At 44.4% G+C, this 22,631-nt stretch overlaps 2 protein-coding genes and 1 long non-coding RNA gene across 3 annotated transcripts in view; all 3 read left to right on the top strand.

Annotated features, from left to right (window-relative positions):
- The window catches only part of LOC311370985 (putative caspase recruitment domain-containing protein 17P), a gene marked incomplete at its 3' end in the record, with an annotated part of 86,390 nt that overhangs the window by 33,545 nt on the left and 30,214 nt on the right, over nt 1-22,631 (top strand). The window lies entirely within an intron of this gene.
- Nucleotides 1,857-2,593, top strand: LOC311370990. Its single transcript, XR_014640950.1, has 3 exons — nt 1,857-1,998; nt 2,178-2,249; nt 2,545-2,593. It is a non-coding gene; the product is annotated as an uncharacterized lncRNA (long non-coding RNA).
- On the top strand, nt 2,949-10,226 carry LOC311370991 (uncharacterized protein; the record flags this gene model as incomplete). The annotated part of the gene is made up of 7 exons (XM_084489253.1): nt 2,949-2,963; nt 3,124-3,300; nt 3,369-3,469; nt 3,571-3,732; nt 5,970-6,268; nt 8,426-8,716; nt 9,655-10,226. 7 exons carry the CDS (start codon nt 2,949-2,951, stop codon nt 10,224-10,226), a joined length of 1,617 nt encoding a protein of 538 aa, XP_084345379.1.

Genomic DNA, 22,631 nt, shown 5'->3' with positions numbered 1-22,631 from the left:
AGGTAAGACAATGTTTTAAATAAAAATGGCTAATTCTGTAATTAATCCTTGTATGAATGTCTATGCTCATGCCAGGTAATGTTAACGTTACCGTTAACGTCAACAAACTAACGTTAGCTCCTATATTATTTTAGCCATCAGAAGTCGTCAGCCAAGTATTAGCCAAGTTTACTTATATAGGTCTACTGCATTTCAGGACGTTTATTTGGCGTTTGTTATGTAGCTACCATTAACGTCAACAAACTAACATTAGCTCCTATATTATTTTAGCCATCAGAAGTCGTCAGCCAAGTATTAGCCAAGTTTACTTATATAGGTCTACTGCATTTCAGGACGTTTATTTGGCGTTTGTTATGTAGCCTACGTTATGACGTTATGCATGTGTACTGTGAACCAACGAGTATGCAATTGTGTACTGTAGTGGAAAAAGTAATGCTACAGATGATACTTTAAAGTAATGAGTTGATGAATGGAGAATGGCTCCTGGTAACATGAATTCAGAGAAACCTTGCATCTGCAGGGCAACATCTGCAGGTGAAACTACAATTTGAAAGAAAATAAAGAAATCTTAGTTATGTAGATCCCCTCCCTTCACATTCATAGTTTTCAAATTATGTAGATTTTTTTTTATATTGTGAGCCATCAATCATTGTCTTAAAGGTAAAATCGTTTTAAATGTTGTCATGCATCAGTGATTTACACATTGGCTTACATAAACCTGTAATTAATATGTAATATTGTTTTTGAATCAAGGTGCAAAACTGTATTTCAGTGTACAATCCCTGAGTATTTTTTCTTGTATTTCTGAATGCAGGGTCAATGCTTAGATATGTGCAAGGAGTTCCTCAAGACCAGGAGGAAGATTTAGATGATCAACCATCCACCAGCAGTTCAAGCACACATCATCAACCACCAATCTCTGCAGACTCTGCAACCCTGACCAACAACCATCAACTACTAGTTCAGGACTTATGTTAATGTTTGGTGCTATTGTTAATGCTAAATTAGTGTAGTCTTTTATCAAGATTTGAATTTCTCTTTATTTGCACATTACATTTTGCAAAACTGTTGAGAAGTTATTTTGGAAATAAAGAGAAACGTACTGACAATTACTGAATTGATGTTTGATTGATGATTCTCGGGGGGGCACCACAATGCATTTGTGCTTAGGGCACCCAAATGGCTAGCGCCGGCCCTGGTGACAATGGTTTATTCCATCAACAATTGTGTGTTTTAATAATGGCTACTCATTTAACTGAAGTGATATCAGGTGTACTTATGAGTTTAACATAATTATATCAAGTTTGTCATTAATATGAACATATCTCAAACTATCCCACAATACATATCCTCATATTGTCTGTGTGTGCCGTTGTGAAAGACCCTGGTGACACGCAGGCCACATGTTGTCTCCCCTTGATTACTGTGTGTGTATGTATGTATTTCTGTGTGTATTACTCTATAACTATGCGTGCGTATATATCAATAATGAGGGAATAATAACGTATACATATGCATGCTAGAGACCAGTACTTGTTGTGCTTAAGTGTGTTCTAAACTCAACACGAGAGCCACAGTAGCAGTCATCACTTACTGAGCTGTTCTCAGTAGAGGTCTTCAGGTGTTTGTTAAAGACGGGGGGGGATTCTGCAGACCGTAGGGAGACTGTCTGGACTGTGAATGGTGGCCACGCAGTATGAATATATGTATGAACATACTCTGTGTGTCCGTGTGTGTGCGCTTGAGTGCATCAGTGAGTCTGTGTGTCAAAAGAGGACATCAGATAAGCGTTGAAGAAAAACATTTCGCAATACGTAATTGAGAATTAAAACACGTGATGTGTTTTTTTAGATAGAGCAAAGATGGAGGCTAGGTTCAGAAGCAGTGAAGGCCATCAGAGAGTAACCATGGTCACCATCTCTGAACCGGACCCTGGACCCTCTGAGGAACCTGAGGACACGTCTTTGGACCGGGAGGAGACCAGGAAGAGAAGATTTGGTAGGTGCCCCTTTTTAGAGAATTTAAAAGAAATAATCCAGTCCGAAAAAATGATCCAAAATAAAATATGTTTTCCTCCACATACATTTAAGATTGATGTTTCGAACACTTTTTTAGCCAAAGTGACCGTGTGTGTGTGTGTGTGCGTGTGTGTGTGTGTGTGTCCTACTCCTGAACAGTTCTATGGTTGCACATCGCTGTCGTTGTGAGCATCGGACTGCTGAGTATTCTCCTCATCTCCCTGCGCTTCAGTGAGTCTGAATCATATCATCCTGAGTAGAATGACAATCATAACATTTAACCTTAACCCTACAAGTATTGTTTTTGGTAGAATTAGTGTTAATAATATTAATGATTGTAATAATAGCAATGATAATGATAATTATAATTATTGTTTTTAGAATTAGTATTATTTTGAATAATATCATATTTTCTTTCAGGGGGGATGGACTTTGTGTTTGGTTGGCTGTGGGTCCTGTGACGTTTAGAGACGATGTCGTTCTGTTTTAGAGCTCATTCCTTCTGTACTCCTTTGTCCTGTCCTAGACACACCGTCACCTTGGAAGGAGGGGAGAGAGCGCTTACTGCATCAACTTGGTGAGTGTTTAATAGAAGTTATTAAATCAATCATGTCGCTAAACTTTCTTTCAAAAATACCCTCTTCTTTTGTGATTTATGTTTGAACATCCCCTCTTCCTTATAACTTCACACTTTATATTGTCAGGCACACAGGGCATAGACAGATTTAAACTACCACCAAATAAAATAAATAAAGGACGTCCTTCTGGTAGCACAGTGGTACTGCAGGTGCTATTAGTCTCCTCCTCCAGCAGGGGGAGCAGTAGAGAACAGAGGAGCAAGTCTTTCTTATGCCCTCCATTAAGCTGGGTTTACACTTCTACGTAAAGCATTCTATTCTATTGTGGTCTACACACTAGGTCAAATTCATAATGTGGTCTACTAAGGTAATTTTTCTATTGTGGTCTCTGAAGGTCAGGTTTCTATTGTGGTCTACTGTGGTCATGTTTCTATTGTGGTCTACTAAGGTCAGGTCTCAGGGTTGTGTGTCAGTAACAAAGGTTAAGAGGTTAAGACAGTAAGATAAGCAGTTCTGTGTTTGTTAAGGATTTTATTTTACATTCAACAGATGAATTGGCGCTTCAGGGCTGGATGTTTTACGACCAGAGTTTCTACCTTATGTCTACTACTAAGAAGAGCTGGAAGGCCAGTAGAGAACACTGTCTGCGGAGAAATGCAGACCTGGTGGTTATCAACAGCAGAGAAGAACAGGTGTGTGTGTGTGTGTGTGGTAATTTTCATTCAGTCAGCTGTGTTGTAGTGACAACAGATGCTATTACCTTTGGAAACAGGGGTTTGTCAGCAGATTCATTGGTCCTTCCTGGATTGGACTGAGTGATCGAGACACAAAGGGGACCTTCAAGTGGGTGGATGGTACCCCCATGACCTCAAGGTAAGGCTGATGACTCTGTTCAGCAGCATCTCTTCTCTGAGAGTGACAGAGTGACCTCACCTCAACACTGGGCTCCACTGTCTCCTCCTCGTGGTTCTCAGTTTGAGACGCGCTAAACCAGGCGATGACAGCGGAGCAGAAGTCTGTGTCGTAGCAGGGGAGGACGGCTGGTCCAGACAACCGTGTGACAGACTGCACCACTGGATCTGTGAGAAGGCCGTGGACCTGGATCATCTGGAGGCTGAGCTGGACAAAGAGGGTCCGTAGACCTTGTTTGTGTTAATGAGTGGAGAACAAATCCTCCTTTCTGTTCTCTGTGCTGTAGATACAGTGAATATACTCTTTATGAGTGGAAAGATGGTTGGGTGTGTTTAGGTCTACTAAGGTCAGGTTTCTATTGTGATCTACTAATGCCATGTTTCTATTGTGGTCTACTAATGTCAGGTTTCTATTGTGGTCTACCAAGGTCATGTTTATATTGTGGTCTATTAAGGTCATGTCTCTATTGTGGTCTACTAAGACCATGTTTCTATTGTTGTCTACTTAGGTCATGTTTCTACTCTGGGCTACTAAAATCAGGTTTCTAATTGTGGTCTACTGTGGACCTGTATTAGGAGAGAGTGAAGGGAGTGTCTGATGGTGCATCTCTAGATACGTGTTGTAAACGTTCACTCCTCTCCTCCTGGTTTCTTCAGGTTCAGTGATGCCCACGGAGGAGGAGGAGGCCCCCAGCATCATAGATTTACACTCCTCTACCCTGCGATTGCCCGTGGGCCAAACGGCCCGCTTCACCTGCAATGCCAGCGGCACGCCGGAGCCCACCGTGGAGTGGCTCCACAACGGCAGGCCCCTGGAGAGGGACAGCACAGATGACCAATCAGAGGCCTGGGTGGAGAGGGGGTTCCTCTTCGTCAGAGGGGTGAGGTCTGGCGTGAACAAGGTCTGCTGCAGGGCGAGCAACAGCGCTGGCACGGCCAATCACACCGCTGAGCTGCTTGTCTTTGGTAAGATCTGGATCCAAGAAGAGATGTTTGTTGTTGATGTATTCATAACGTTGTTGTTGAGGTGTGTATATATATATATATTCATAAATGTATGCGTATATATGTGTATATATATACACATATGCAAATTATATATATATATATATATATATATATATATATATATAAATATATACATGTGTGTGTGTCTGTGTGTGTGTCTATATGAGGAGCTCTTTTCCAAAACGCGATAAACGCCAAATCACTATATTTCCTTGTTAAAAATGTACAGCAAGATGCAGTTCGTTTCCAAACCGCGACAAGCGCCAAACTTATTTCTTCCCTTCACCTTGTGGGACCTTGGGGAGCAGAGAGTGGCCCCGAGTGTGGAGGTCTTGTGGACCCCCCAGGGCAGCGGGACCACCTTGTGTGTGAGGCCGAAAGGGTTCACCTTGTCGGACTAGGGGGAGCAGAGAGTGGCCCCGAGTGTGGAGGTCTTTATTCCATGCATTTGGATTTATTTGATTCATATTCATTTATAGAATGAGATGAGTCCCTGATATCGTATGTTGCATGTTCTCTGGTTTAAAAAAAAGAATACATAAACCATAAATGGATTTACAGCGTTTTGAATTTTCTTATATGGATTAATAGCGTTTTGAAAAAAATAACAACTTTGAATTTATAATCAACAATATTGTTTGATTTAAAAATCATTGTTCAACATATTCAGACTGAGTGAACAAACAATTTTAACAGGATGAATTGAATATTAACAAAATATGTGGGTCTAGGTAAAAAATGTCATTTTCCTGAAAGATATTCAAATGGATTCATAGCGTTTTGGAAAAGAGCTCCTCATATGTATATATGAGTACTTTTCTTTATAGTCACTTGTGTCATCCCCTGCTTTACCCAAAACGTAGTGGAACCAAAACTGTGATATGAACCGAACTGTGAATTCTGTGAACCGTTTCCCTTGTTTTGTTGATGTCATGACGTGAAAGAGGTGTTTTTTAAGTCCATTGATGTTAAGCTTCTAGCGGAAGCAGACAACCAGCCATGTATGTTGTCCAGTTGAACCTAGCCTCAAACCACAGATCCATTCTCAATAACAAAACAAACTATAACTCAGACGTGCAAAGTTAATGGACAAGTGGAAGGATAGTGAAATAGGACAGGAATCTGAACTAGAAATCCTACAATTACTGAAGAAATTGTACTTGCACTGCCATTACACACTTATGTGTGTATATTAGTATGTTTGTTTATGCATGTGTACGTATGTTAATTTATGTGTACATATTTATAGGTATGTTTACTTATGTGTACAAATGTTTTTGTATCTTTACATATTTATACTTATTTTTAAGTATAAAATCTGGGTCTGAATCTTATTGGTCGCCCTCTAGTGGACAGGTATTAGGAGAGAGTGAAGGGAGTATTTGATGGTGCATCTCTGGATACGTGTTGGAAACGTTCACTCATCTCATCCTGGTTTCTTCTGGTTCAGTGAGGCCTACGGAGGAGGAGGAGGCCCCCAGCATCACAGAGTTCCACTCCTCTACTCTGCGATTGCCCGTGGGCCAAACGGCCCGCTTCACCTGCAATGCCAGCGGCACGCCGGAGCCCACCGTCGAGTGGCTCCACAACGGCAGGCCCCTGGAGAGGAACGGCACAGACGATCAATCAGAGGCCTGGGTGGAGAGGGGGTTCCTCCTCGTCAGAGGGGTGATGTCTGGCGTGAACAAGGTCTGCTGCAGGGCGAGCAACAGCGCTGGCACGGCCAATCACACCGCTGAGCTGCTTGTCTTTGGTAAGATCTGGATCCAAGGAGAGATGTTTGTTGTTGATGTATTCATAACGTTGTTGTTGAGGTGTGTATATATATATATATATTCATAAATGTATGCGTATATTTAAGCAATAGATCACGACAGGCCGTGGTATACGCTCATTATACCACAGTTAAGGGGGTCGCCGCCCCTCCGCTGCGCGTCGGGACGGACAACGCCCCTTAACTGTGGTATAATTACCGTATATCACTGTCTGAAGTGATCTATTGCTTTTATAAAACGGTTACGTAAATATGGCGAAATTAAAGTCATAGACACCCTCAATTTTGAAAAAGCGAGAAAGTCGGAAAAGCATTTTTTTTAACGAATACAGAAAAGTAGTCCCTCCCGGCTGCCGGCAAAGTGTACGGCGGTTGCTATGCAACACACTAGCGTCCTTCAGAGAGAAGGCTAGAGACGGTAGCTTGGTTCGCCGGCAATTTAGCAATTTAGAAGGCTAAATTGCCGGCGACCGTGTGCCTATTGCTTTACAGGCTTTTTTTAGGCTTCAGTGAACTATGCTATCGCTTTTATATATAAATAAACAACAGTTCAAGTTAGGCGCGGAGTGATACTGGACTCTGTAAACTGAACGGGCGTCATAGCTGTGTGTATACGCTCAATATACCACGGTTGGGAACCAATCAGATCACTTGATTTAGGCCCCCCGTTTTATAAATGTGTATATATACACATATGCAAATTATATATATATATATATATATAAATATATACATGTGTGTGTGTCTATATAAGGAGCTCTTTTCCAAAACGCGATAAACGCCAAATCACTATATTTCCTTGTCAAAAATGTACAGCAAGATGCAGTTGGTTTCCAAACCGCAACAAGCGCCAAACCTATTTTTTGCCTTCACCTTGTGGGACCTTGGGGAGCAGAGAGTGGTCCCAAGTGTGGAGGTCTTGTGGACCCCCCAGGGCAGCGGGACCACCTCGTGTGTGAGGCCGAAAGGGTTCACCTTGTCGGACTAGGGGGAGCAGAGAGTGGCCCCGAGTGTGGAGGTCTTTATTCCATGCATTTGGATTTATTTGATTTATATTCATTTATAGAATGAGATGAGTCCCTGATATCGTATGTTGCATGTTCTCTTGTTTAAAAAAAATAATACATAAACCATCAATGGATTAACAGCGTTTAGAATTTTCTTTTATGGATTAATAGCGTTTTGAAAAAAATAACAACTTTGAATTTATAATCAACAATATTGTTTGATTTAAAAGTCATTGTTCAACATATTCAGACTGAGTGAACAAACCATTTTAACAGGATGAATTGAATATTAACAAAATATGTGGGTCTAGGTAAAAAATTTCATTTTCCTGAAAGATATTCAAATGGATTCATAGCGTTTTGGAAAAGAGCTCCTCATATGTATATATGAGTACTTTTCTTTATAGTCACTTGTGTCATCCCCTGCTTTACCCAAAACGTAGTGGAACCAAAACCGTGATATGAACCGAACTGTGAATTCTGTGAACCGTTTCCCTTGTTTTGTTGATGTCATGACGTGAAAGAGGTGTTTTTAAGTCCATTGATGTTAAGCTTCTAGCGGAAGCAGACAACCAGCCATGTATGTTGTCCAATTGAACCTAGCCTCAAACCACAGATCCATTCTCAATAACAAAACAAACTATAACTCAGACGTGCAAACTTAATGGACAAGTGGAAGGATCGTGAAATAGGACAGGAATCTGAACTACAAATCCTACAATTACTGAATAAATTGTACTTGCACTGCCATTAGACACTTATGTAAGTATATTAGTATGTTTGTTTATGCATGTGTACATATGTTAATGTATGTGGTCATATTTAAACGTATGTTTACGTATGTGTACGTATGTTTTTGTATGTGTACATATTTATACGTATGTTTACTTATGTGTACGTATGTTTATGTATGTGAACATATTTATACGTATGTTTACTTATGTGTACGCATGTTTATGTATCTTTACATATTTATACTTATTTTTAAGTATAAAATCTGGGTCTGAATCTTATTGGTCGCCCTCTGGTGGACAGGTATTAGGAGAGAGTGAAGGGAGTGTTTGATGGTGCATCTCTAGATACGTGTTGTAAACGTTCACTCCTCTCCTCCTGGTTTCTTCTGGTTCAGTGATGCCAGTGATGACCAGCATCATAGATTTACACTCCTCTACCCTGCGATTGCCCGTGGGCCAAACGGCCCGCTACACCTGCGATGCCAGCGGCACGCCGGAGCCCACCGTCGAGTGGCTCCACAACGGCAGGCCCCTGGAGAGGGACGGCACAGACGACCAATCAGAGGCCTGGGTGGAGAGGGGGTTCCTCTTCGTCAGAGGGGTGAGGTATGGCGTGAACACGGTCTGCTGCATGGCAAGCAACAGCGCTGGCACGGCCAATCACACCGCTGAGCTGCTTGTCTTTGGTAAGATCTGGATCCAAGGAGAGATGTTTGTTGTTGATGTATTTATAACGTTGTTGTTGAGGTGTGTATATATTTAAGCAATAGATCACGACAGGCTGTGTCGTTCATTATACCACAGTGAAGGGGGTCGCCGTCCCTCCGCTGCGTGTCGGGACGGACAACGCCCCTTAACTGTGGTATAATGACCGTATACCACTGACTGAAGTGATCTATTGCTTTTATAAAACGGTTACGTAAGTATGGCGAAATGAAAGTCATAGACACCCTCAATTTTGAAAAAGCTAGAGAGTCGGAAAAGCATTTTTTTTAACGAATACAAAAAAGTAGTCCCTCCTGGCTGCCGGCAAAGTGTACGGCGGTTGCTATGCAACACACTGTAGTGTCCTTCAGAGAGAAGGCTAGAGACGGTAGCTCGGTTCGCCGGCAATTTAGCCTACTGTCGAGTTCACTCACCGTGTGCCTATTGCTTTACAACATTTCCACCCCCTCCAGCAATCAACATGTTTTTTAGGCTTCAGTGAACTATGCTATTGCTTTTATATATAAATAAACAACAGTTAGAGTTAGGCGCGGAGTGATACTGAACTCTGTAAACTGAACGGGCGTCATAGCTGTGTGTATACGCTCAATATACAACAGTTGGGAACCAATCAGATCGCTTGATTTAAGCCACCCGTTTTATAAATAAATATATATATATATATATATATATATTCATAAATGTATGTGTATATATATACACGTATACAAAATTATACATATATATATATACCAACTGAAAACAAATCCTCATCCTTATCCGGGGTCGGGTCGCGGGGGCTCAAGCATGAATCAGCATTTTTTTAATTTTCCAATGCAAACGAATGGGGGGATTTTGGGCGAATAACCTGGAATATCTCGGGAATTATGAATAATATAATGTCTTGTTCTCCCGTCAGATGCCTGTGAACTCACACTGGACCCAAACACAGCCTACAGACGACTCTCTCTGTCTGAGGACAACAGAAAGGTGACGCTGGTCACCTTCACCAGATACGACTGGTCTGAGGACCAGTCGTATCCGGATCACCCAGAGAGATTTGACTCCTGGGAGCAGGTGTTGTGTAGAGAGGCTCTGACTGGCCGCTGTTACTGGGAGGTAGAGTGGAAAGGAGTTGTTGAGATAGGAGTGACATACAGAGGAATCACAAGGAGAGGATGGGGTGGTGACAGCAGGCTTGGATGGAACAACAAGTCCTGGAGTCTTGTTTGTCATGATGGTGGTTACTCTGCCCGGTACAACGGTAGAGGGACAGTCATACGTCTCCCCCCCGCTGGCTCTACCAGAGTAGGAGTGTATCTGGACCGGCCTGCTGGCACTCTGTCCTTCTACAGAGTGTCCCGAGGTGTAGGAGGGTCCTCAGACACACTGACACACATCCACACCTTCAGGTCCACCTTCACCCAGGAGGACCTCCTCCCTGGGTTTGGGTTATGGGGGGGATCCTCAGCGTCTCTGTGCCGGTTGTAGAAAGAAAAAAAGAGCCGTTCAGGGTAGGGGAGCCGTTGGCGCGGGGGGTTCACTCTTTGTCTGTCGGCTGTAGAAAGAAAAACCCGGCGGGGGGGGCGGGCGGGCGCACACACACAGACACACACACACACACACACATATACACGTGAGCACACACACACATACACACACCCCCGTCGTCGTCCGGGGGTGTGGGCGAGCAGGGGTCCACGTACTCAGTGACTCAGCGTCTCTGTGTCGGTTGTAGGAAAAAAAAAAGGGCAGGCGGGCGGGCACACACACACACACACACACATGTACACAAACACAAACGCCCGCACACACACACACACATACAAATACACACACACACACACACACACACACAGCTTCTGCGTTAGAGGATGGGTGTCTTTTGATGGAGGCCTGAGAGGACTGATGACTCAGAGTCTCTGTGGCAGTTATAGTCTCTCGCTCTCTATTTTACTCTCACTCTCTCTCTCTCTATCCCTCTCACTCTCTTTCTTTCTCGTCTCCCCCTCCTCCCCCCCTGTCTCCCACTCCCCCTCCCCCCCGTCTCCCACTCCCCCTCACCCCCTGTCTCCCACTCCCCCTCCCCCCCCTCGTCTCCCTCTCCCCTCCCCCTCCTCCCCCCCCCCTCTCCCCCCTCGTCTCCCTCTCCTCCCCCTCCCTCTCCCCCTCCTTTTTATGGGGCTTCCTAAAAGTTGATGCTGGTAAACCATGAAAGGAAGAGACTTTTAAGATCTTCCATAGGGTTACCTGAGCAGGTTTTATTAAGATTTCATTTTTAATTTGAGATGTATATTAAATACCTATTGATGGTAAATCACATGTTTTTTTTATGCTACAATATTTGTCCATTTTCAGACATTAACATATTTTATTCTCCAGGGCTCTGATCATCACTTTTGTCCTAATCCTAACAAGGATGATTTAGATGAGATTAGATTCATTAGGATCCCGATTAGCAACACACCAGAGAGAGAGCTAGTCTTCCTGGGTCCCAAACATCAAATATAGACAACAGACAATCACTTGTTTGACCTTATGTCAAACTCAAATAGAAATAGACTAATAAAAAAGTTTAAGAAAGATATGAAGGCTACAAAAAGAAATGACAACATTAAAAATGTATATACATTATGGACCACATGATTTTTTTGCAGACTTTTTAAAGTTGTATTTGCTATTTTTGCTAGAACGTATGTTTTTTTGGTCGTTCATTCCATAATGAAATAGTTGTGTAAATGATGGTATTTTTCAGTAGATTGGACCTCGGTCTGGGTAAAGCTAGCTGTCCTTTACTTGCTCCTCTAGTGCTATGACCGTGTCTGTCAGACACACTGACTAGACCTTCAGCAAAGAAGGCGGGTCTTTTGCAGTTTAAGACTGACCTTAGGAACAACAAGAGGTTAAGAGAGATTGTTTGTTTTACTGTGAGCCATGAAAGGCTAGTATGCATTACTTCAGTGTTAGTGTGAATAGAGCAGCTCGGTGCCAAAGGAACCTGATTTAAAGCAGATTTTATATTTCATTCATAATAACCAGGAGGTCTGTGTTGTAAATGACTTTAAACTGAGTATTGATTCCTGGTGTTCTGTTGGGAACCAAACGGCAGCAGAACATGTTCAGTTATTAAAGATACGTGCACACCTGTTTATGATTAGTAAAGTCTGCAGCTTCTATTGTTTCAGTCCTTGTGTTTATTGTGTACATGTAAGGGACTATTTTTCTGTTGCATTTGTTAATGAAGCATAATTTTAATAAACAACTCAGTGGATCCAACTGAATGTTCTCGTGTGTTCAGCCCATCATCATTCTCCTTTTATTACTAAATAATGTAACATAAGTGCCTTAAGAATAATAATTTGTTAATCAGAAATTATAAATAAAACAGCAAATGTTGTTCTGATATTATTCTGGGACCTCCTCCCTGGGTTTTGGTTAGGGGGGGGGGGGGGCGGTTCCTCAGTGTCTCTGTGTCCGTTGTAGAAAGAAACCACAGACAGACAGCCGGACACACGCACACACATGGGATTGGGATCACTGGTCGCAGTGATCCCAATCCCAGTGTGTGCAGTGTATAGTGCAGTGTATCACGCGTTGCTATGGTGCATCAGGTGCATGCTGGGAGGTGTAGTTCTTAGTGTCTCTCAGGTGCATGCTGGGAGGTGTAGTTCTTCCTGTCTCTCAGGTGCATGCTGGGAGGCGTAGTTCTTCGTGTCTCTCAGGTGCATGCTGGGAGGTGTAGTTCTTCCTGTCTCTCAGGTGCATGCTGGGAGGCGTAGTTCTTCCTGTCTCTCAGGTGCATGCTGGGAGGTGTAGTTCTTCCTGTCTCTCAGGTGCATGCTGGGACGTGTAGTTCTTAGTGTCTCAGGTGCATGATGGGAGGTGTAGTTCTTAGTCTCTCAGGTGCATGCTGGGAGGTGTAGTTCTTACTGTCTCTCAGGTGCATGCTGGGAGGTGTAGTTCTTACTGTCTCTGGGGGGGGGGGGGGGGGGGGGGGCGTCCTGCAACGACCATGCAGGACGAGGTAATAACGACCCCCACAACCAAACCAGGAGAGGATAATGTTACAACCAAGGCAAATAAAATATTAACCGTAGACTCTGATATACCTACGACTACAAATCAGTCAATCCTTTCTGAAGTAATGAACAGAATCAGAAACAGTAATTTCTCAACAATGAGAACACTCAGACAGATCAAACATGAGCCCATTAAAACAGTCGTTGTGCTAAAACCACAACTACTGCTGTAGCGGCCGTACAAGACGGCAAAGTCAAACAATTGGTCTGAACGGGTTGAACACAAACAGATCCCAGCAGAAGACTGTCAGACGTGTACTAGAAGTGGTCGGGACGCGTTCTGGGTAACAAACACTAGATAACGTTGGGATCTCTGTACTGAAGGAACAACGCAGCGGCTGCTGGAGCAGGAAGGAAGCCCAACGCCAGCAGCAAACTAAATGACTGTTGGGTTGTGGCGGCGTGTTCAGCCCAGTGTCTGCTCTCCACAGGGCCCCGTGACTACAGCACATATCTCCGTAGAAGTAACGGTGACCACGCCACGCCCTGTTGTCTGAGGTCACGTCGGGGGACGGACACAACGCTGTCCAATGAGGTCGCTGAATTATCAGCCCCTAAAGAGACTCGTCTCCGTGTGGAACGGGGAGGACAACGTTTCCACAACAGTGAAGAAGGTACAGAGGCGGACGGCGTTGGGCGGGTGGAGGAGGAGTTATGCAACGTCATTTGGAATATCACCACAGACTGTATTGACGGGACGGGAACATGGCTCAGCGCCAGCCATAAAAGGTAGTGTGATGGAAAAATCGACATATCCGAATTGTTGTTTGATAAGTTTGTCTGTTCTTGTGTAACTTGTAGTGTCCTCAGTTTCAACCCTGATTGTCCCGCCCATTTCCTCCCAGCTGTCTATTGATCCTTGTGCTTTGGGTGAGAACGTCACAAAGACAGGCATCTGGAATTTGCATTTGTTTGTCGTGAACCCCGACCGTTGTATTCCTAGGTGTTGGGACAGAAGGGCCGTAAGGAGAAGAATTTGTCCTTTGGTCTTCTCCTCTCTTCTTTGATGAACCTTTTGTGTGGGGAGGGTCTGAAACTGTATAAGAAACCATGTCAACCTGTATTCAGGCCTCACTCTGCTAGAGAGGAGTCTAATGTATGCATGCATTAAAACCTAGGACATTTTGCTTTCCAATGTATTGTGTGCTTTACTGCAGTGGGAATCTCACCTGGCCCAGACGCAATCTCTGTTAAAGGGGAATGGCCACGACAGCAGTCAGCTTAAAGAGGGTCATGTGTTTAATGTGCTACTCGCATATAATGAGTGTTTATTCCAGAGCCAGGATGAAGCGGTGGCAGATCAGTCAAAGTCCTTCTAGGCAAGTCCTCTCACTCGCGGCCATCTTGGCCACGCCTTTCGGGCAGCTATTTGGTCTCAACAAGACCAGGGCCCTGTCTAATGAATAGGGAGAGAGCTGGATCTCCATTTTCCGAGATCTAAGGGGCATAAAAAACACATGTTTGAAATCACGATGAAAAACAGACTAAAATCGCTGAAAGGGTTTGGTGGTTTTGTATTAAATTAACGTTTTAAAAGCCCTTTTTCTTACAGGTAATCTTGGACTGCGCATGCGCAATGCTTCACGACACAGTTTTCATTTACGGCATAACGACACCGGCACTGCACCGACAGCAAGTCAGCTTTAAAAGTTAGCTTTTGCTGCCGAGCCAACAAGATAACAGGTAGTCCAAGTTTTCCAGTCGATGCTGCTTGTGCCGCTTCCAGCTGCTGGTTCTTCCCTCCTGATTGAAAATAATAAGTGTCGCAAAAAGCGTGACCGCGTAGGACCTGCAAAACGATTGGAGCAACGGCACCGGAAGAGGCGGGACACGTGCAAACAACGGCCGTCTTGGCGTTACGGAGTCTCCCCGTGCATTTCAATGGGTGGTTTGTTCAGTGGTGCGTCTCCTCCTCCTATAGCGTCTCTGGATCAGTTCTGGTCGTGTGGTGACGAGACTCTCAGATCCACACTCCCTACAGTTTGGAAAGGGAGGCGGTGCGAGGCTGCCAGCAGTGACCCACGTTGTGCTGATCCCTCCCATAAAGGACGACCACACCAGCTTAGGAGACGCTGACAAAGGTAGGAGGGAAAGAGCGGCCCGGAGCCAGAGATACAAACGGAGCGGAGAGGACCACCCAGGGGAGCAGCCCGTAAACACAAGGCTAGGAACCAGGGAGCAGGAGGGGGTGAAGCTCTCTCCCCAATGATCGGGCTGGTGAAGAACGCAGACTGGATGAACTGCGTTTATTATAACCAACAGAGGTTCGTTAATTACACGGACGACGCTTTATCTGCGCTAGGGGAGCAGCTGCGTGCCACAAGACAAATGACTTTGGCAAAACAGGCAAGCCCTGTGATTGGTTACTGGCGGAACAAGGAGGAGTCTGTGCTCTTATAGGAGAAATGTGCTGCACCTTATTAAATAATTAATTATATTATTATTTAATAAGTATAATAATATATAATAATTATATAATAAGATTTATTTTATTATAATTATATTAATAAAGTTACAAATTAAAAACGTTCCCACACACGCTTTGATTCACAGCCAGTCAACGCCTGCCCTCTGGTGGACAAAACGAGAACTGCACGCAGCATATATTTTGTGGTCAGGAACGAGTTGAACTTCGCTTAATCTCTAAAAATAAAAATATATAACTACACATTACAGGCCACAATACAAGACGAACACCGCTGTTTTTAAAGTTTTGATTTTTTTCATACAATAAGTTATAAATTAAAAATATTCCCACACACGCCAATATTCAGTCGGTCAACGCCTGCCCTCTGGTGGACAAAACGAGAACTGCACGCAGCATATATTTTGTGGTCAGGAACGAGTTGAACTTCGCTTAATCTCTAAAAATAAAAATATATAACTACACATTACAGGCCACAATACAAGACGAACACCGCTGTTTTTAAAGTTTTGATTTTTTTCATACAATAAATTATAAATTAAAAATATTCCCACACACGCCAATATTCAGTCGGTCAACGCCTGCCCTCTGGTGGACAAAACGAGAACTGCACGCAGCATATATTTTGTGGTCAGGAACGAGTTGAACTTCGCTTAATCTCTAAAAATAAAAATATATAACTACACATTACAGGCCACAATACAAGACGAACACCGCTGTTTTTAAAGTTTTGATTTTTTTCATACAATAAGTTATAAATTAAAAAATATTCCCACACACGCCAATATTCAGTCGGTCAACGCCTGCCCTCTGGTGGACAAAACGAGAACTGCGAACGGCGAATTCATACGAGTTGAACTTCGGTTAAGCTCTAAAAACATGAAACTGTATTAAAACACGTCGTGTGTAGAAAACGGGAGTAGAGCAACGTTAGACTCGTCTGCAAATTAAAATATAAGCTCCAACTCAATACTTGCGTTTAAAGTTGACGATGAACAGATCATTATAAGCCAACTGGCCGATGACACCACCGTCTTCTTAAAAGGTTTAGAACAAATCCCTAAAGTCCCTGAATATAAATGTATAGAAAGTACTAAATCAAAACATTTCATCCATTACGTTTACATGTGATACTTTGAAACATCAGAATTTGTTCTTTATTATTTTTGTAATTCAATGCGTGTGTGTGTGTGTGTGTGTGTGTGTGTAATGTAAAATGGGAACAGACTGAATAATATGTGTTTTATATGAACACTGTCTAATAAAGGTGTAATGTAAAATGGGAACAGACTGAATAATATGTGTTTTATATGAACACTGTCTAATAAAGGTGTAATGTAAAATGGGAACAGACTGAATAATATATGTTTTATATGAACACTGTCTAATAAAGGTGTAATGTAAAATGGGAACAGACTGAATAATATATGTTTTATGTGAACACTGTCTAATAAAGGTGTAATGTAAAATGGGAACAGACTGAACAGCGACATCTAGTGGCGAGGAACGGGACCGCACGCAAAGCGGGATTAAAACGGGGAGTTTAAAACGCACACACGTTCTGTTTGTACGAATAAAACGCATGATCATACCCTATGTTGTAATAATCTGAGGTGTATTGATCAACGGAAGACACAGGTGGAGTTAAAGGTGTTGATTTAATGGCTTGTTTTACCACCCTGCTAAAACAGGGCGTCCGTCCCCCAAAAGAGTCCCCGACTTTAGTTCCGCAGTCGAGCAGCAAAACTGTACCTGTTGTAACTAACAATCAACTAATGTCTGTCTGTCTGTCTAATTATATACTAATTATAAAGGGTATTTACTATAACTTTATAAGACTAATTATAAAGAGTATTTACTATAACTTTATAAGACTAATTATAAAGAGTATTTACTATAACTTTATAAGACTAATTATAAAGGGTATTTACTATAACTTTATAAGACTAATTATAAAGAGTATTTACTATAACTTTATAAGACTAATTATAAAGAGTATTTACTATAACTTTATAAGACTAATTATAAAGAGTATTTACTATAACTTTATAAGACTAATTATAAAGAGTATTTACTATAACTTTATAAGACTAATTATAAAGAGTATTTACTATAACTTTATAAGACTAATTATAAAGAGTATTTACTATAACTTTATAAGACTAATTATAAAGAGTATTTACTATAACTTTATAAGACTAATTATAAAGAGTATTTACTATAACTTTATAAGACTAATTATAAAGAGTATTTACTATAACTTTATAAGACTAATTATAAAGAGTATTTACTATAACTTTATAAGACTAATTATAAAGAGTATTTACTACAACTTTATAAGACTAATTATGTAGAGTATTTGCTATAACTTTATAAGACTAATTATAAAGAGTAATGAAGCTTTAATAGAAGAGTTCTCAACAGCTTTATTATTTATTATTTGTTCCTATAACTATATCAGCCTCATTATAACAGGAGGAGAGGGGTACATTAGATCCACTCTGAGGAGGAGGAGGAGAGGGGTACATTAGATACACTCTGAGGAGGAGGAGGAGGAGGAGGAGGAGAGGGGTAAATTAGGTAAACTCTGAGGAGGAGGAGGAGAGGGGTACATTAGATCCACTCTGAGGAGGAGGAGGAGGAGGAGGAGAGGGGTACATTAGATCCACTCTGAGGAGGAGGAGGAGGAGGAGAGGGGTACATTAGATCCACTCTGAGGAGGAAGAGGAGGAGGAGGAGAGGGGTACATTAGATACACTCTGAGGAGGAGGAGGAGGAGGAGAGGGGTACATTAGATACACTCTGAGGAGGAGAAGGAGGAGGAGAGGGGTACATTAGATACACTCTGAGGAGGAGGAGGAGAAGGAGGAGGAGAGGGGTACATTAGATACACTCTGAGGAGGAGGAGGAGAGGGGTACATTAGATACACTCTGAGGAGGAGGAGGAGGAGGAGGAGAGGGGTACATTAGATACACTCTGAGGAGGAGGGGGAGGAGAGGGGTACATTAGATACACTCTGAGGAGGAGGAGGAGAGGGGTACATTAGATACACTCTGAGGAGGAGGAGGAGAGGGGTACATTAGATACACTCTGAGGAGGAGGAGGAGGAGGAGGAGAGGGGTACATTAGATACACTCTGAGGAGGAGGAGGAGGAGAGGGGTACATTAGATACACTCTGAGGAGGAGGAGGAGGAGAGGGGTACATTAGATACACTCTGAGGAGGAGGAGGAGGAGAGGGGTACATTAGATACACTCTGAGGAGGAGGAGGAGGAGGAGAGGGGTACATTAGATACACTCTGAGGAGGAGGAGGAGGAGGAGGAGGAGAGGGGGACATTAGATCCACTCTGAGGAGGAGGAGGAGGAGGAGGAGGTCAGAGCTCCAGCTCCTGCTCTCTCTCGGTGTCTGGAACGTCGCTGTCACACAAACATTCCATCTCCCCCAGACCAGAGAGCGTGAGCAGTGGACCTGAGCTCAACGCTGCCCCCATGTGGCGCTAGAAACAAACTGCAGGCTGGATCACATTCACTCATTGTTCACATTTTAAAGCCGCTTCAAACTGAAACTCGACCGCTTCATCGTTAAAGTCGACCCTTGGAGACAGCGTCAGTCATACCGTCAAAGCCCTCTGATTGGCTAGAAGCACAGGAGTAGGGCGGGGCTAAGGGAGGTTACCCGGTCTGTCATTGGGCAGCAGGCTCACCCCCCCCCCCGGCCAGCTCTGCTCCTCTCTGAGGACCTAGGAGAGCACCACGACAGCGGGGAAACGTTGATTGATTCATCCGTTAGTGTAGCTGACTGGAGATCAGTGAGATTCATGTTTATCTTTCTGTCACACTCCAACAGTTCAATAAAGACGTTGTGACGTGGTCTCAACACGTGGGCGGGGCCTAAAGGAGAGAGCGCTTTATGCGTCGACTGCTTCCAGTGTCGTGTTGCTCAGACTACAGACTGATGTGCTTCTTGTTTAGTGGACAACGCAGAACATGAGGAGCTTTAAAAAAAGAAAAAGTTCACGTACTAAACCACCGGTCTTAACAGCGCTCTGAATAATCCTGAGTGGATTATTCCCCTGAGTGGTCGGCCCGTTAACAGAGCGGACTCAGCGCCCACATCTTCCTCAGCTGTTCCATGACGTCGTCTGTCCCGGGAAACGCTGGCAGCCCCCCCTGGAGCATCTCCGTGGACACGCCCCCCGCCCCCCTGGAGGAGACAGGGTCAGAGGTCAGAGGTCAGAGGTTAGGGTCAGAGGTCAGAGGTTAGGGTCAGGGTTAGGGTCAGGGGAAGGATAGGGGAAGTGGGGATATGGGAGGGGGGGACGTTAGGGTATAGGGGAGGAGGGAGGTTAGGGTATAGGGGAGGGGGGAGGTTAGGGTATAGGGGAGGGAGGAGGTGGGAGGTGAGGGGGAGGATAGCGAATAGGGGAGGTTAGGGAGGAGGTGAGGGAGGAGGTGAGGGGGAGGATGGAGGTGAGGGTATAGGGGAGGGGGAGGATAGGGGAGGGGGGAGGTGAGGGTATAGAGGAGGGGGGAGGTTACCTTACCTTATTAGGGTAACAGGCGTGTGTATAATAAAAATGACCACACAAGCCACACAGCCAGGTCGTTTTAAATGATTTTATATCATAAAACAACATCAGTAGACATTTCAACAACTGTGCGCACAGAGAAACAATTCTGGGATGTGAATCAAAAAAAACAACGGTTCATCGTGAGACCATCTGACCCTAACTCTGTCCCTAACACTGAACCATGAGGAACCCTTGAGAAACAAGGAACCCTTGACAACCCGTGACTTAAGTCACGTCCTGCGAGGTGGAGCAGTCCCATCGTAGTCCTCGTCTCGCTCCTGGTGGGTCGTCAGCTTCATCTGTTCACAACACAAACACACATTAAAAGAGTGATGTTACGTCACCAGGTGTGAGTGTGACCAGCTGTTACGTTTTAGTTGTGTTTTAGTGTCCACCTTGATGTACGCTGGATAAACTACAGTAGTAGCAGCTGATGTGACCGTAATTACCTCAAATCACAGCTTTGGCTAAAATTCACAGAATGAAAAATCTGAAGGAAAAACTAATTAACACGCTCTACGATCGTTAATTTAAAAAGATTGAATAATTAAAAAGAACCTCCAGGTGTCAAGTGTTTGGTGATGGTTACCCTCCGGTCCCCAGCCTCCGGTCCAGCCTGGTGCCCCATTCCTGGTCCAGGGGGATCTGGATACCCTCTGGTCCACAGCCTCCGGTCCAGCCTGGTGCCCCATTCCTGGTCCAGGGGGATCTGGATACCCTCTGGTCCACAGCCTCCGGTCCAGCCTGGTGCCCCATTCCTGGTCCAGGGGATCTAGTTACCCTACATTATAATTTAGAGCGAGAAAAGCACTATACACATCCAATGTAGTATTATTATTATTATTATTATTATATATCACCCTGGTGCCCCATACCTGGTCCAGCGGGATCTGGTCTCCAGCCTCTGGTCTCCTATGCCTGGTCTTGGGGATCTTGTCACCTGCTGGTCCTCTGCCTCTGGTCCAGGAGATCCTGTGAAGACAGCATCTTTATAGACACGTGCACATAGCGGTCTTGAATCTAACTACCAACCCCCCCCCCCCCCCACAGAAGCCCCTTACCTTGAGCTGGAACGACGATGGAGATCTTGGGGTGCTTTGGTCGTCTCGTTGCAAAATACAGCCAACAGACTTACCTTGAGCAGATCTAGTAGTTTGTTGCTGTTGGTTCATGTACAAATAATTGACTATACATATTCCCCCCATTTAGCAAATAATTCCCACCCATAAACAAGGCTGACAACCGTACAAAATAACAAACTGTTCTCATGCCTTTTGTCTACTTCCTTACTACTCTCTAAAACATTGCATGCACATCGCATGAGCGTTGCCTTACTGATCAGGGTGTGATCTGAGTGACCAGAGATGCATGCTGGGATACTGTGCCATCTGACGCCTGCAGTTCTGTAGACGTTCCCCCTCAGGAGAAACCCAAGTTTTCAAAAGGCTGTCGTGACATCAGTTACATGACCGTCACGTCTGTCAAGACCGTGACAGGGACTCCCCGAGGAGAAACGCCAAAGGGTAGGCTGTGAGGCTCCCCCTCTCGGCGACTAGAATACAACCCAGCTCTTACAGGAGAGAATCATGGAGCACATTTCAACGTTCCTCTTCATAGACCTTGAAGCCCCAGTGAGGCTTTCTTCACCTCCTCTTCTGATGAAGAGCACAACTGCAGCTCGACAGGGACGCGAGTCGGGATGTTTCCAAGATGGTTTCCGATTCAAGGGGGACCCGTCTCCCAGGTCCAACTAGCCTCGTCGTTACAATTCAGCCCGAGAAAGACTTGGATCTCAGGGCAGGAGTACAGGAGAACCAGAGGGCTAGCAGTCCATCATGTTGAGGTTAGGTAGGGAAGCCACATCGCAGACTGGTTCATCTTCCATCTTCAGTCAGTTGGTTGGTTTCTCATCCGATTCTGTCCATTCGTAATGCCGTTAGTCCATCATCCATTGTACCAAGTAGCCATTGTCGCTTCCCATTGTTTGCATGATTCAGTCACACTGCAGTCCAAGCTGCATGACACTCAAGTCATCCTGTCCAGTGTGTAGAAGGGTTGAATTGAGATCCAGATGCTAGATCGCTCCAGGCTCTTGCTGTATTGAACACCCACTTTGTTATCCTCTTTGATTTAGGCCACAGACTTGAGTCATCCAGAAACGTCAGACCAAAAGACACTCCAGGGTGTTTCAGGAAGAGTAGCGTCCTCCTATAGCTGAAAATTAAAATGTTCAGGTAATACAAGCCAAGTAGGTCTCTCTCTTTGAGAGAAGAGAGACCAGTGGAGGTTTTGACGGAGAGACCAGTGGTGGGTTTGTAGGTCTTTGAGAGAGGAGAGACCAGTGGAGGTTTTGACCGAGAGACCAGTGCTGGGTTTGTAGGTCTTTGAGAGGAGAGACCAGCGGTGGGAGAGCTGGTGGGTCAGACCAGTGGTGGGGGGGGCTGGTGGGTCAGACCAGTGGTGGGGGGGCTGGTGGGTCAGACCAGTGGTGGGGGGGCTGGTGGGTCAGACCAGTGGTGGGGGGGCTGGTGGGTCAGACCAGTGGTGGGGGGGCTGGTGGGTCAGACCAGTGGTGGGGGGGCTGGTGGGTCAGACCAGTGGTGGGGGGGCTGGTGGGTCAGACCAGTGGTGGGGGGCTGGGGCTTGGGCTTCAAGGCGTACGGACGGAAACGTTGGAACGTGCTCCGTGGTTCTCAGGTGCAGGAACCAGGTTGGGTTCTAGTTGCTGAGAGGGACAGCCCTCACATCTCGCCCCCCGGTGTGTCTCCTTGAGGAGTCCCTGTCTCCATCCTGAAGGACGTTCCAGTTCATGTAACTGA

Source organism: Micromesistius poutassou (assembly GCF_964030765.1).
Source record: "Micromesistius poutassou genome assembly, contig: SCAFFOLD_2314, whole genome shotgun sequence".
NCBI lineage: Eukaryota > Metazoa > Chordata > Actinopteri > Gadiformes > Gadidae > Micromesistius > Micromesistius poutassou.
Note: the sequence above shows the minus strand (reverse complement) of the source record. Positions and strands in the feature narration are given on the sequence as shown.